A 16356-nucleotide genomic window follows, 5' to 3' on the forward strand; every position below is an offset into this window, starting at 1 on the left:
AAAGAGAGAGAGTCTCGAAACAAAGAAAGAAAAAAATGGGAAGAAAAAAAAATTAGCTTTTGTATTTCTGTATCATCCAATCCATGTGTGCCATGTATCGTTACTCTTAGGTTGCTTCAATTGCTAGCCAAAAAATCAATACTCAGACTAATAGATTTGGATATACATTTTTAATTACAATTTTGGGGCCAATCTAAAGAAAAATCATGAGAGTACTTACCAGTAATGGTGGTCTAAATAGGCTGATAAAGGCCCAAATAAAATTCATCGACTTTAGTGGCGGACTAGTGTTTTTGTTTTTTTTGATGTCACGTGCGAGTCACGCGGTGGTGCCATTCATAAGAAATGATTGAGGCTTTGATAAGCTCGTGAGTGGGTGATGGCCCAATGGTAAAAAGGTAATTTATAAGTAAGATTAGTGAAAAATAAGAAAAGGCAAATCGCATCCGCATCGAATGATTGGGAAAGAAATTGAGAGTGTCCGGTGAGGGAGGGACAAATGAGCCACGCGCGATAACGTAAGACCACGTGTCCTTTTCTTTTTTCCTTGTTTCTTTGACACGTGGACTTCATCTCATGTGACTACCCACGTGATTTCTCTGACATACAAAAGTTTTTCTTTTTTTTTTTTACTCACGTGGCTTTCACTCGCTTCTGTCCCTTGCAACTGTTCTTATTTTATTTTTTTAATTGAATTAAGTTTCCTTAATCCCTAATATAGATAAGTCTGATCATAGAACCTTATATAGATTAGTCACTACCTATAATATATTACTTCTGATAATCTGTGTGTTTTCAATCATTTCCACACGATTTTGAGTTTAAGGTGTTTGCGTTATCAGTAAAATCTAAACATTACAAAGACGAATGTACTATTCATAAAGTTCGAGACAAAAGCCACACGTTAGATTTCAAAAGTTTGTTGCAAGATCTTCTTTCTTCTTTGTAGAAAAAAAAATCTTAAAAGCTAAAGATTCCATCGATCTACATAATCAATAAGCGCAAGACTTTTTTCATAAAGACGACAATCTTTTAAGTCATGCGTGAGGTTTGTATTTCAAGTTTCATTTCATGGGATCACTGACATATAGTTTTTCAAGATTCATTTTATGAGACTTTGCAAGGGCCCAAACACACAAAACCGCTTAGTAATTGTCCCTTGTAATTGCATTTGTTAGATATGTATGTACTGTCCCTATATGGTTCATTTTATATTGAGATTGACAGTATACAATTCAAAACAATTACAAATGTCCGATTTCAACATTAAATGAATCATACTGTGTGAAAAAAACATCCCAAAAATGAATTATGCTTTATGATCGTTTCATGGTACTGGTGTGTGTAAGTGTAAATTGAGGATACGAAAACGAAAGTGGAAAGTACCAAAGAGCTTTAGCACATGGTTGGGCACGCACGTGGGACCTTTTATTTTTATATGATGTGATCATAATATTTGATATGTGGTTAAGAATCTACTCCTATTTCTATATAAGTATATATGTGCGTAATCCCCTTTATAATAAAACGGAAGTACACAATACTGTTTTTGTAGACTATATAATTTTAATAAGTTGGTTATAAATATATTATAGATTAATTAATAGATTAATTGGTTACAAGTTAAATAGTATGTGTAACTTTAATTTATTTTCGGAAGATTTTATTAGTAGATCACGTTGTTTCCAAAAATCTTAAAGAAATATTTTAAAGAATCATTTGATATCATCTAACTTACCATATTAATTTTCTTTATAAAATTATTCATCAAATAAAATCCTTTGGTATCTAATTTAACATATTAATTTGTTAATTATCATTATACTTCACTTATCATTTTTATATATGAGTCTATTTTGTGAAACAAATAAATTATCATATTATTCAATATAATTAAAAAATAGTTTTATTTCCGTATATACCATAAGTTGAATTTTTAAAAACAAATAAAAATTGTTCAATCTATAAAATATTCAAACTTTAGTAATATTATTCTTTAAAAATGCTATTGAATTAAATTTTTTACTGAGTAACAGTTCAAAATCTGAATATTTAAATTCAATATCATATATTTTTTTGTTGAATTTTACAATTTTATAATATAATAAACTTTAACTAATTTATTTTGAAATATTTTTAAAATATTGAAACTTGAATATAAAAGTTAGAAACTATAAGCACTCTAAATTGATTTTTTTATAGCAATGTCAATAATATGTCACTATAATATCAAGAAACCAAGTAGGTAAATATATTAAAATAAAAAGTATAACAATATATTAAATTACTCATAAAATAATAACTCACTTTTAAAAAACCAAATTTACAAAATTATGTCTTATAATGACATTCAAGTCATGATGTACAATATACTGTTGAAATAACTTCACATACATAAACTAATACAACATATTAAAATTTAATTTTAAAATATAAAATATACAAGATTTTGCATAGAATAAAATTTAACTAGTGTTATAGCACGGGTACTTATCTAGAATCATTAGCAATATAAAACTTACAAAATATGTGTCTTTTTTCAAGTTATCATATTTAGCATATGATTTTATTGTATAATATTTTATCCAAATAACTTTTTAAAACAATCACATAAATTATATTTTATATAAAAATTACAATATAAATAAAAGAATTTTCAATCCCGTGCTCTAGCACCTATCTTAATCTAATTAAGTATTAAAATGATAAGCTAATTATTTTAAAACGAAGCATTGTATACTAATCTAACGACCTCATTATTGGGTAAACATGATAGTTTTGTTGGTCGGCTGACATTGGATCCCCATCGTCATATTTGTTTCTTACCAAAGTCATGATGATATATATGACTAAACTTTGAGACCTATATCTCTAGGTTTTTCTTATCTATTTTTTTTAAAAAACGTCGTCTCATTGAAATGTCAAAAGAAGCGGGATATATGGTTTATAAAAAACAACTTTATATACAGAAATAACATGTATAAAGTTGGTGAATCAAAGGTAAAGAATAGAGGAACTTATCTCATAGCTAGAAGTGTAACATAAGAGAATCCGCTACACTCCTATATAGCTTCTGGTCATCCTGCCTGGTTAACACAATTCTTCCTAAATGAGGTCGTTATGTCCTCTATCCTAAGTGCTCCGTCTCTAGACAGAAAATTCTTTGTTTTTTTTTTGTAAAGATCATGGTTTATATAACATGCATCTCCTTAAACTAGTCTTTGAGATTTTAGTCTAGTGGCTTTTATTGAGCGAGGACTTATCTCAAGTCAAGCTTCTGTTTGTAAATGTTTCAGCTTTATATTCTAATTTTCTAATCAATATTATCGAGTGAAAAAAAATTACAGAAATAACAGTTATATATATACTTTGGCATTAGTTCAAAAAAAAAAAAAAAATATATATATATATATATATATATATATATATATATATATATACTTTGGCATTGACTTAAATAAAACCCACTTATAATATTTCTGGTTACATATATATTAACGGTCCGAATCGTAACCACGGATTTAGTAGTGTGGGAGAAACGATTTGAATGTGCGGTACGATCTAACTGCGGTACGTGCAGCACAAATGTATTTGCGGGACAAGTACGGTTACTGTAAAATAAATGATACAAAATAATGTTTGATTGGTGAAAAACAATTGGCAGTACGGATTTTATATTATTTTATTAATAATTAGTATAATATATATTTTTATTTGTTTTGTATTAATAAATATATATATTTTAATTTCTGAATTTAAAATACCAAAATTTATTTAAAATTAAAATTTTAATAATATATATTTATTATTGAATCAGTTACTAGTTCAATCATAAAAAGTACAACACAATAAAAAAACCATTATCTATATGATTTACAAATTTATTCATAATATCAAACTCTAGTTCCAAATTCATTAAACTAACAATAATAATTATATATATATGTCAAAAAATATATATAGATATAAGTTATATTTTTTTGTATAAAAGAGTTATTAAAAATAAGTAAAAAATATTACCTATAATACAATAAGAAATAATAGTGAGAGGAAGATAAATTTGTTTTTTTAATATAAATATATACATATTAATTATATTAATCAAAAAGTATAATATTCTGTGTGGTATTTATAAATCCGTTGGATAAACACTTGTTTTGAGTAATTCCGCTATTTTTTTTTTGATAAACGCCCACATGCATTATTTGTATTGGTTGGTGAAATATTTGCTTTATTAATAAATTCTTGAAAAAGGCCCCACTTTTCTGTGTACCATTCACGTCCTAAGGTTCTAAATTACCTTTTATTAGTTATAAGTTTAAAAAGTCTACACACTAATTTAGTTCAAAACAAATATGCAGCTGGCATATAAAATCAGTGATGAGAGAGTATAACAGTTTATAACTTTATGGTCTTTTGATCTTATATTCTTATCCAACATAATGATTAGCACAAATGGCAAAACTATCATCATATATTATCCATAGAAATGCACATTTTCACATATACATATGATTTAAATTCATTACGTCCCATTGAATATCGATCTAGTAGTACTACTAAATTAATTACAAACTATAAAGTCACTCATGTGGAGATCTTGATACCATTTGGACCTATAGTACTACAATTTTACTATAATAAGGCGTCGTGATGTACACGCTGAAGATAAAAAGCGCGTGGGAGATGAGTTCAAATGATTGTTGAGAAGTGGGATGTCTGGTCGTGGAGGAACAACGTTACACCGCACGAGTGTGGTCACTTGGGACCACGTGTTGCCACGTCTACAGAATCTCACATGCTCATGCACGTGAACGTAGTGTGACCTTTTATTTTTCCCTCCCCATGGCCTCCCCACTCCACGTCTTTCTTGTTCGTAGATCTCTTCCCTGTCATGCTCACTCGCTTTTTATTCCAGATTCATTTGATTATAATTTAATTTGTTAAAATCCACACACAAATTTTAATCCAAATATTTGATTCAAATATCCACTAACATCTATATTCATAACATAGAAGGGGAAAAAAAAACATAGAAGGGGATCCATATTTTCTTTTGAAAATTTGAACTATTATTACTTTCAATAGATCGGTTACATTGTCATTGTACAAACGTGGACATACGTCTAAACGGAATACGTCGATCAATCAAACTTTTCTTTATGTTCATATTTGGTCTAATGATTTATCGAAAACAAGATGGACCTACTATTTTTATTTATTTATCAAATATATACTCAACTACTCATATATGCCAATGCTACTGTATTGGATACTTCGTTTCATCAACGGGTCCAACATCTTTTTCTTTTTTAATTCGTATCGCTCCATTAGTAGGCGGTGCTATTACGTATGTGATGTCTGAAAATATCTGTAAATGCCCATGCTTGTTAAATTTATTGTAAAACATGATCTCTCCACTATAGTATGTACGTAATAATAAAGAACTGAATCCAGCTTTTATGTTTGTCGAGAATATCAACACGTCTCTTTCTCACGTGAAGAAAAAATATTCGTATATACTAACGAAATACTAGATAAAAATCTGACGTACGTATACAAAATTTAAGAAGTATCTGATTTCTGCAAAATATATAAACTTTAAATCCTCAGTAAAATATATGTAAGTTTAGGAACCGTAAGTTTATCTTTGATCAGGTATGCGTTGAGAAAACCAAAAACCCTAGCTTCCAAGCTCATATAGTCATATATATTTTGTTCTCATGTTATATATCGTACTAGCGATGCCACATATAGGTGATAGGTGTTTCATTAGTTAACTATCGCTATGGACTAGTAGTAACCAAATTAACAAAGACAGAAATCGAAAGTTTCGTACTTTTGAGTTTTGAGGGTAAACTCAAAGTCCTTTAAAATATGGACGCGAATTGAGTTTTATGTAAAAAAGTACTTCTAGAGATGCCTAAATCATGCCACACCCATGTTCATGGATTGTTAATATATGGTCCTCCATGTACATTATTAATCATTTTGTTGGCAAATTTTATTTATATTTTATCTTAGAAAAATTTTACCCCAAAAAAAGCAATTAAAAAAAAGGAAAAAAACGAACAAGGATTTCAACTACAATTTGTTTAGCTGATTTTTTATATAATAAAGAACAGTTTAACTATGAAAAATGTCTTTCACAATCTGGGAACAAAATTACGACTCTTTCAAAGATTTTCTAGAATCCGTTTTTTACTTACCAAATAGTAGTAAAAATGATAAGATGAACTAGAAAAAAATTGTTCGTGCAAACAAAAGAAAGAAAACAATAAAGAAATTATACTTTTTTTTCTTGTTAGTAAGCGCCCTTTTTTATAGTTCATGATGAGATAATTGTCTCTCTCTTTATTTTTCTTTGTTTCCAAACTATAATAATTATACTCTTTTGTCTCGTAAAAATTAATGTTTTGGGATATTTTTTTGTCTCACAAATATTGATGTTTTGTAAACTTTAATAAATAATCATTAGAAATATTTAAAATTTTGAATTGTTATTGATTTACAATTAAATAATATCTATTTAATCAAAAAAAATAATATATTTAAATTCAGTAATAATTGTTTTCTTAAAATGTGTAAAAGCTGGTAAACATCGATCTCTATGAGATAGATTGATTATAAAGCATGAAACCTAAACACTAGTTAAATGTCCTTTTCTCATAACTTCGTGTAAAAAGTAAAAACAAACCAAGAGGGTTATTATTATGTAATGTAATGGAAGTCACATGCTTAAATTACGACGCTTTCTCGAGATATGGACCGTTCAACTTCAGATCCACAATTATAATCTGTACCGTATATACGACCTGGCGTACGTATGCATCCGTGCTTTCGTTTATAATTTACTTGGCTTCTCTTTGTATACATTTTTTCTTGGCTCATTACAAAACTACATATATATATATAACCAATACAATTTGTCAACTAAAAAGTATTGAAACTCGCTAGGATAAATATAAGTACCGCGTAGATTTTGGTTAAGTGATTCAAGTGATTTTGGTTAAACACGAGAACAAACTAAATAAGTTACGTTATAAAACTAAATAAATAAGTAAAGCTGACCTGTCTTGTCTGTGTAACTGCCGAAAGTCTTGAAGAGACTGAAGGCAGAAGAAGTAATAATGGCAATATAAATAACATATTGTAAGAGAGTCATTAATTGAATGATTTTTAATATAACTAGCCATAAAAATCTACCAACAACAACACTTGTCGTGCGTTTTTATTTATTAATGTTTGACTGACAGATGAAATTGATTATATATTTTGGTAGTATTGATACTGTAGTAGTAGTAACTCTTAGTATTAAATAAAAATAAAAAAAACATTGGGAAATATGAACAATAAATGAAGGAGGGAGGCATGGAATGGGAATGCATGTTGGATTTGCAGACAACTCAAATCCCATGCAGTGTTTAGGGCTTTTCTAGGCTCTCTGTAACCTATCTATACGACACCGTATCTCTGCCCCCCCCCCTCCCTTCCTCCTGATTCCATACCCATTTTGAGCCCACCGCCTTATTCCCTACCCCCACCTCACACGCTCCCCATTCGCGCGTATACCTTCACGTTACCTTTACTAATTTATTCAACAATTTTTTTGTATAAAACCATTGTAAGAATATTACTCTAATAGGAATGTTTGTAAATATATACTAGGTTTTAACATACGGTACAATGTGAGACTATGTTTTTAAAAGTAAAATAAAAATATAATTTTTTAATAAATTAACTATATATATAACTAATGTTTTGTAAATTTTAAATATATCCTCTTTATATTTATATATTATATAGGTTTACCGGTTTAAAAATTTAGGTTTACCGGTTTAAATTATTAAATTCAGAATATAACATATGGTATACTGTAATACTGTTTGTTTATTTTACATCATCGTAATTTAATAAACTTAATTAGATATATCTAATATTCAAACGTCGATGGTGTTAACAAAATAATGAACTGATGATTTACTAATAGTTAATAAAATATTGTTTAATTTATATTAATATCCAAATTCATCCCGCTAAATATTCGAACACTATTTTTCTTTTTGTTTAAGTACAACATGCACGTTTTTCAAAATCCAAATAACGAAAATGCAAAAAAATAAAGTACTAAAAATCTTGTTAATCAAGTATACATTATCTTCAAAATATGTTAATTTTAGAATTGTTTACATATGATTCAGAAATAAATTACAAAATATAACAACTTAATATATATGAGTGATCGAGAATTTGTGTTAAAATGGAAAGTGTATAGACTATATAGCACTATTTACATGGTTTTGAATTTGATATACAAATTGCAAAATAATGTTAAAAACTAAAAAGCAAAGCTGCAAGAAAAAAAGAAAAGGTAATCTTTGAAAAAACGTAGGACCCCTCCATGGTCAGAGAGGGAGAAATACAGATATGATGATGATAACAATAAGGCATGATGTGATGATGATGATGTTCTCTTATATTTATGATGATGATCATCATTTAAAAATTATTAGTAAGATACTGTATTATTCACACTCACGAGCGCGTGGATTTTACCGACTGGTCTGGTCGCAGCTTTTTAATCTTTTCTCATTTGGTCAACCGTCAATGAGCGAGAAAGCCGCTTTCGTAATGAAAGCCACACAATTACGAAACAAAAAAGCCAATTAAGCTCTACTTGTGTGTATGTGTGTGGGTTTTTGTAAAAGAGCTTCTTTAGTTTTGAAACTCGGGTTAAATTAATCTCTTTATTTACTTATCTTTTATACTTAGTGTTTTGTTTTTAAAAAAAATAATTATTGCTTCTTACTACTATCTTCTAAAGTAGAAACTCAGCTTTTCTATTTTAGTAAAGATAAAGCAAGGTTTTCTTAAATCAATAAAAAACTTCACATGAAGGGATTTGGTAGAGTTTATTACACTTGGAAGAATCTAATAATATTTGAAAAACGCTCATAGGTTCTTTTATGATTATAAGAATAGTTACAACTTACAAAATACAAAACGGAAAATGAGATAAAAGAAAGAAGAACAAGAGAGAGAGTTGGACTTTTTGTTTTGTTTTTTTTTGCTTTAATAATTAACGTAACCATGGTTGAAAGGGGATGTGTGGTGAACGAAAGTAATAACTCCCTTCCCTGGTTTTTAATTTTTAACCATGGTTAAGTTTTGAATAAAGAGAGAGAGAGAAGGAAGCAGGTTTTTTTATGCAGTATATATCATCATTGAGGTAACAGAGGTCTCTCTGACACAAGTCATCATTGAAACCCTAAGCCTCCCCACAACCCCATATCTCTTTGTCTGAAAAAACTCTTTTGCATATAAATATAGTCACATATTGGCCATATCTTTCAAACTGTACTGCTGCACAAGTGTAGAGGCAGTGGCACAACATCTTTAAAGACACATATAGAGAGAGAGAGTGAACAAAAGAGAGAAGTCATTTATTCATTTTCTCGCTACAAATTCTTGAGAACCCGGACAACTTTTTCTTTCTTCTTTCTGGTTTTGGGTTAGGGGAAAAAAAAATGGGTGAAAGAGATGATGGATTGGGGCTAAGTTTGAGCTTGAGTTTAGGATTTAATCAGAAGGAGCCGTCTTCGAGGTCAAATCCAATGCCTTTGGCTTCTTCTTATTCATCTTCACCACACATGCATATGCATATGCAGCAGCAGCAGAGCAATAATTATAGCCATCCTCAAAAGAATCAGAACAGTTGGATTAACATGTTTCAATCTTCAGGTACCTCCTCTCAGTCAATCCATATTTCCCCTGATTTAGCAATAAATATTTTTTCAACCTTCTTTAAAATGATTTCTTACTATTCATATGAATCATATCCTGTTACTTTCTAATTAGTCAATATATATATATATATTCGCCACAAAAAATATATATATATATATTCATGTATAAGATGATATGTTTTAGATCCGATCTTATTCTTCTTAATATATAATTTAGTTGATATTTATGTGATTTTTAATCATTTTCGCGTGGTTATGCAATAATCGCGATTCTGTTAACGTGTAACGTGTGCAGAGAGAAACTCCGACATGAGATCGTTTCTCAGGGGAATCGACGTGAACAGAGCTCCATCGACGGTGGTGGTTGACGTGGAGGATGACGCCGCCGGAGTATCGTCCCCGAACAGCACCGTCTCAAGCGTGATGAGCGGGAAGAGGAGCGAGCGGGAGCTAATGGCTGCGGCAGCTGCAGCCGGAGGGGGTAGTAGAGTAGAAGACAACGAGATGGAGAGAGCTTCTTGTTCGCTCGGAGGTGGTAGCGACAATGAAGACGGTAGTGGGAACGGAGACGACGGTTCCAGGAAGAAACTCCGTTTGTCTAAAGAACAAGCTTTGGTTCTTGAAGAGACTTTTAAAGAACATAGCACACTCAATCCGGTCAGTGGCATTTCCGTAATTTGTTTCAAAAAGTTGACTCTTCTTATTTTTGTTGTCCATTGACTTTTTTCCCTTCTTCTGGGGCGTCGAATGCAGAAGCAAAAGATGGCATTGGCTAAGCAATTGAATCTGAGGACGAGGCAAGTGGAAGTGTGGTTCCAAAACCGAAGGGCAAGGTAGAAAATTCTATCTTATTGTTGAAGGGTTACCATCGTAAATTCATATAGTCTAGAAAACAAAACCATTAGTTATTGCTATGATGGTGATATGTGTTATGGTCCATTTTCTGACCCATAAAGATTATCCTGACGGATCCTAATGGGTCTCTTGTCTTAATTAGGAGGTTTAGGTAATGAAAAACAACTAATGTAAATCGGTTTGGGGAGAATTGTAATTCAGGTTTAAAGCAATAATTAATTAAGGTGATTGGACTGATGTGTGTGTGTAGGACGAAGCTGAAGCAAACGGAAGTAGATTGTGAATATCTGAAGAGATGTTGCGAGAATCTAACGGAGGAGAATCGAAGATTGCAAAAGGAAGTGAGTGAGTTAAGGGCTTTAAAGCTTTCGCCACATTTATACATGCACATGAAACCTCCCACTACGCTAACAATGTGCCCTTCTTGCGAACGCGTCGCTGTTACTTCATCACCCTCATCGGTGGCTCCTCCTGTGATGACGTCTTCGTCTCCGATGGGGCCAATGAGTCCGTGGGCTGCTATTCCTCTCCGACAACGACCTGCTGCTGGTTCTCATTAGAGAATTTGTCTCTTTATTTTTTAATAGTAGTAGAATTTAATTAGTCTAAAGATAATATAGGTTTTGGTGATTTGTTTTTCTATTATAAAGTCAAACGATCTTTGGAAGTTTTTTTTCAAGAGTTGTTGGTCCATGCTTTTTCTTTCCTTTGTTTTATTCAGTTTGGTTTTTGAAGCTGAATTACGGTATTATTGTCTAATGATTAACAACAGACTTATATAGTTTGGAGAAAGGCTTATGTTTGTCTTAATATAGTTGTAATTGTTTAATTGGGTTTGTTCATTCGTACTTACTTAAGAAAGGGAATTTTGTAAAGATGATATAGTTAGTTAGACTTAGAAGTATATAAAGTAAAAGAAACAATGAGGGGGTTGTGATTGATGGGGCAAGCGTGTGTTGTTTGCATATGTAAGTAAATGTTTTAGCCAATACGAATATCGAGACATGTACGTGACATAACATAGCATTTGGTCTGTATTCGGAGATTTTTGGGTCCACATAGACGAAGTTAGAATCTCTTGCAGAGGACTGAAGATACGATATATGTATATATTTTTACCTCTCTTATGTCAAAAGATCATAACCGACAGAGAAATAGAAAATGAGAGGTACGACGAAGATATCTCAATACTTAAATTATTGGCAGAGGGCAGCGAAAAGAAAAAATATATATATACTACAGAAAATAGTAAATGGGCCTCCCTTTCCACAAGTTGAGTATAGGCTTTAGGGGGACGGTTTAACAAAAAATGAGTGAAGCCCTGATTGGTTCTACACACATCATACATGTAAATCTCATAATCTCATATTCGAGTATCATCAGTTCGCTGTAAATTAGACTGTCCAGCTCTTTACCGAACATTCTCCTACGAGGATCCATGACAGAATACATTGATATGAGTAAAAAAAATAATGAAAAGACAGCAAAAAAAAGGAAGTGTTAGTGCATTACTTGTTCAAAAGCTGGACTCTCTCGATTTTGTTCTTCAAATGCTCAATCTGTAGCAGCAACTGCAAGAACATAAGCACTGTAAAAACGAGAAAAAAAAGAAAGAACATGACAAGAAGTGAGTTATATAGATGCACTAACCAGAACTTCACCATCATGCTCTTCTAGTCTTTCTCCATAGCTAAAGCTGTGTGGTCAAGATAAATTAAAAAAAAAAAATTAGAACCTAGATTGGATGCATCATAGATCGGTAACTAATTAGTCAACAAAATATAAAATTATATGCAAAAGCGTGATTATGTACCTGCTCCAGAGCTCTCTCGAAATCTCAGTATCTAGTTATTTCAGTTCATGGTAACTTACATTGTCGAGCTCTTTACCAAGCATTCTCCTACGAGTATCCATCCATGAAAGAAAACAACGATATGAGTAAAAGAAATAATGAAAAGACAGCAAGAAAAAAGGAAGTGTTAATGCATTACTTATTCAAAAGTCCGACTCTCTCGATTTTGCTCCTCAAATGCTCAATGTGTAGCAGCTGCTGCAAGAACATAAACCAATATATTGCATTTTTCATAAATTTTAAATTGTGAATAAATATATATTTGATAATTATTTCTAAACAAATTGGTTAGTATATTATAAAGTGTTAAAATAAATATATATTTGATAAGATTAATATCTTGCATTTTTCATAAATTTTAAATTGTGAATTAGAAAATGAGCCAAATTTTTTGAAGTGTTGCTTATATAGGTTTATAATTATACTTAATTACTTATATTAGATATATATATTTTTAATAATTAAAACATACACATTTACAAACTTAAAATTCACAATAACCTATAAATACATATATTATATTTAAATTTACCTATCTAACCATATCACACAAATTTAAACTCTAAATATAATAAATGAACTACAAAAGAGATAACTGAAAAATGTTAGTAAAGCTAGTATTTTCGTAACATTAAACAATATTAAGTTATATGTATACTATACAATACAAATATGATTCATCCAAAAGGAATAAAATGCAGAATAGCAGTACAATCACGGATTCGAAATTGTACTTGTAACCTCAAATCAGATATTCCATAGCCAACAGAACTAAAGAAACAACTACTGCACAAGTACTGGGTAACCTTTAAAAAGGGTATGGGGCACGTGTAAAATACAATAGAACGGTGTGGTTACAAGACAATACCTCCTGCTAAATACAATATTATGTTTATGACATACACACAACATATAAAGGAGCATGAGTGCTAAATTAAATCAGATATTCCATCGTCAAAAGACAATACCTCCTGCTAAATATTTAAATCATTCACGTAGATCCGCCCCTGGCCACATCGGATGCAATTAAGCTCGCCAAAGATGTCCATCCAAAAGGTTTGTTTGCTCTTCTGTTGCGAATGATTTAAATATTTAGCAGGAGGTATTGTCTTTTGACATTTAAATTATGTTTTTGTTCGTCTCAGGTGAGAGAGGACATTTGGTGATCTTACCAAGTTAGACTTGATGGACAAATTAAAGGAATTAATGCATTAGCAGTAAGTACCTTCATCTCTTCTTGGTTCATGTGTCACGGTCTAGTTTGATGATTGTACAGGGGAAACACACGGACTGATATCATAGTTGGTAAGCACATCAAATGTAATTAACAGAGTAATTAAATCATAGGGATGATGCAATACAAGTAATTAAATCAACATAACTGATTTAGGCATGACTGATATTACAATTTTAATTTAGAAATATTTATCTAACGTACAAAACTTCTTGCCTTTTAATAAGGTTCTTGAGCTTTCTATTTCTAAATTGGTTAAGTATAATTATAAACCAATAGAAAGCTTAAGGTTTTAACACAAGCAAATAGAGCCTTAGCATATACAGCTTAACAGCTTGATAAAACCCAAAAGCAGTGAATCTAACCTTATCAACATAAGTGCGAACCATGGTTTCGATATCCTCAACGATGGTTTCAGGCTGTCCCTCTGGAAAACAAAGACGATATCAATAACCTTCATACATCCATCCAAGAATAAATAAATGGAAACCAAACGAAAAGGTAAAAGAATCATACCAACAGCAACCTTAGTTAAACCGGGTAAACCAACGAGGGTCAGATTCACAACTGTTTCCATAGAACACAACATAAAAAAAGAAGAAGCAAACATCAATGTTAGTTGCAAAAAAGAAACAAGTTTACTACGGGAAGTAAATAAAATCCACAGACTGTGATTAAAGCTGACCATTTGGAGAGAAGATACTGAGGTGAATAGGGACTGGAGATACCTGTTTGCTCTTTCCTGTGATTCTATATATCAGTCTCATCCTCAATTTCCTTGCGAACTAAAGCTGCAACACCAAAGGAAATCAAATGGACAATTTCAACTACAGTTCTTAACCAGACACAGAAACCAGAAATGACCTGACCACCAACGACGGCGACGGTTGGAAGAGCTTCCCAAAGAGAATTGAAAGCGTTATTTTCAAGCCAGACACGTTAGCTTCACCCGTGTCTTCTCAAGGAAATCTTGGATTGGATCACAAAAGATCATCCGTGGTTTTACCAAGATTTATCTTGGCTTGCTTCAGTTCCATTAGGATTAAATCAGGAGATGCCATGGGACTGTGATGGCAATGCTCATCACAGGGCTTCTAAACTCGTAACCCAAATGCATAGACAATTAATCACAGATTTTAGAAAATCTGCTGCTTCGAGCATCTAATATGGGCTCTACTACTCGAGAGGTTCCTAGTTACAGAAGCAATCTCAGTGTACACAACGATCAAAACTTACTGATGATCTTAGAGGCAGAAGAAAACATTCTACACGACCTTCAACTTAGTTACATGCATATACGTTGCTAAAAACATGTATAACCTCTACTTGTAGAATTCTATTCAGCTTCCACTCAATTTCAATAACAAAACGCAATTCAAATGCACAGAAGAAACGAAATGCAACTTAATTTCACATGCTTTCACAATAATCATGAACAACGGTCACCATCAAAGGAGCCTTTTTTTTTCCCTCATTTCTCGGCATTCTCAATCATCTTCACGAAAGCCTTAAATCCTAACCATCTTATAACATAAACCTTAGTTTTCAAAATTGGTAATTCATATAATCGCAACATGTGTCAAGTATATCGATAATAGTTTAACATGTGTGAATAGAAAATTTATTTAATAATTATAGGAAAATTAAAAAAAATCCTTAGAATAGAATTATTACAATTAATATTTTTAAAAGTATATAAAACCAAAAGTAATATATTATACCACTAATTCTAATAGGAAAGTTATCTATTAAATTACTAATTTCAATAGGAAAATATATGCAATTAATAAGGAAAATATTTGCAATTATTATTTATTATAATCATATAGTAAAAATAAATTTATACAGAAAAGTGATTAAAGTATGAAAAGGTTCAATGTGTTAAAATCAGTGATTAACATAATGTAAGAAAAATAAGATAATCAAAATAAGAAATTAATGTAATTTTCTTAAGTTTTTCAATCGGTGAATGATTTTTGATAGCGTATTCAATATAATGTTATTATATAAACCTTGGTTTTCAAAGTTAGTAACTCATGTGAACGCGACACGTGTCAATTTATCAATTAAAGATTTTGTCATGTGTTATACAAAAGCTTTGTTTTAACATATTTGTAAATTTTAAGAGATTAAAAATTTAAACAATTTATAAATATAAAAAGATAGTTCATATATGTATATAAAAAATAATACTAATTCTAATTTTACATTACCATTATAAAAAATAATTAAGAAAATTATACAATTAATTATTATACTATTATAATTAAATAAACTATACTGTCAATTATTAATCCTAAATGAAAAAGGATTATAGATACTCACCTTTACATTTTTTTTGGACAAAGAGATACTCACCTTTACATAAACAAATAATTTTTTCATAATAAAGTTTTTGAATTTTTGATTAATTTATGGTAATGTTAGACAAGTAGTAAAACTATTACTTATGAGATTACAAAATATGAAACAAATATATTTAAGATATTGTTACTTTTTCAAATATGAGATGAAATTAGTGTGAAAACTAAGGTTTATATAATAACGTTACCCTTCGCCAAACTTCACCGTCAGCCATGATTAGTGGGATTCGGAAGACGGGACTTCGTACGGTAGTTGATGGTCTTTCTGCAGTTTTGCGGATCAGAAGTTGTTGTATTCTCATACCG

General features: G+C 30.7%; 1 protein-coding gene and 1 long non-coding RNA gene across 2 annotated transcripts; one reads left to right on the top strand and one right to left on the bottom strand.

Annotated features, from left to right (window-relative positions):
* The first annotated feature begins 9194 nt into the window (after positions 1-9194).
* Positions 9195-11430, top strand: LOC104749296 (homeobox-leucine zipper protein HAT3). The gene is made up of 4 exons (XM_010470891.3): positions 9195-9741; positions 10042-10403; positions 10500-10579; positions 10852-11430. Exons 1-4 carry the CDS (start codon positions 9528-9530, stop codon positions 11159-11161), a joined length of 966 nt encoding a protein of 321 aa, XP_010469193.1. The 5' UTR covers positions 9195-9527; the 3' UTR covers positions 11162-11430.
* A 2622-nt stretch (positions 11431-14052) lies between these two features.
* Positions 14053-14441, bottom strand: LOC147925021 (uncharacterized). The gene is made up of 3 exons (XR_015584167.1): positions 14373-14441; positions 14204-14254; positions 14053-14114 (listed from the first exon to the last, which is right to left on the bottom strand). It is a non-coding gene; the product is annotated as an uncharacterized LOC147925021 (long non-coding RNA).
* Between the last annotated feature and the right edge of the window lie 1915 nt (positions 14442-16356).

Source organism: Camelina sativa, chromosome 16 (assembly GCF_030686135.1).
Source record: "Camelina sativa cultivar CO46 ecotype springtype chromosome 16, ASM3068613v1".
NCBI lineage: Eukaryota > Viridiplantae > Streptophyta > Magnoliopsida > Brassicales > Brassicaceae > Camelina > Camelina sativa.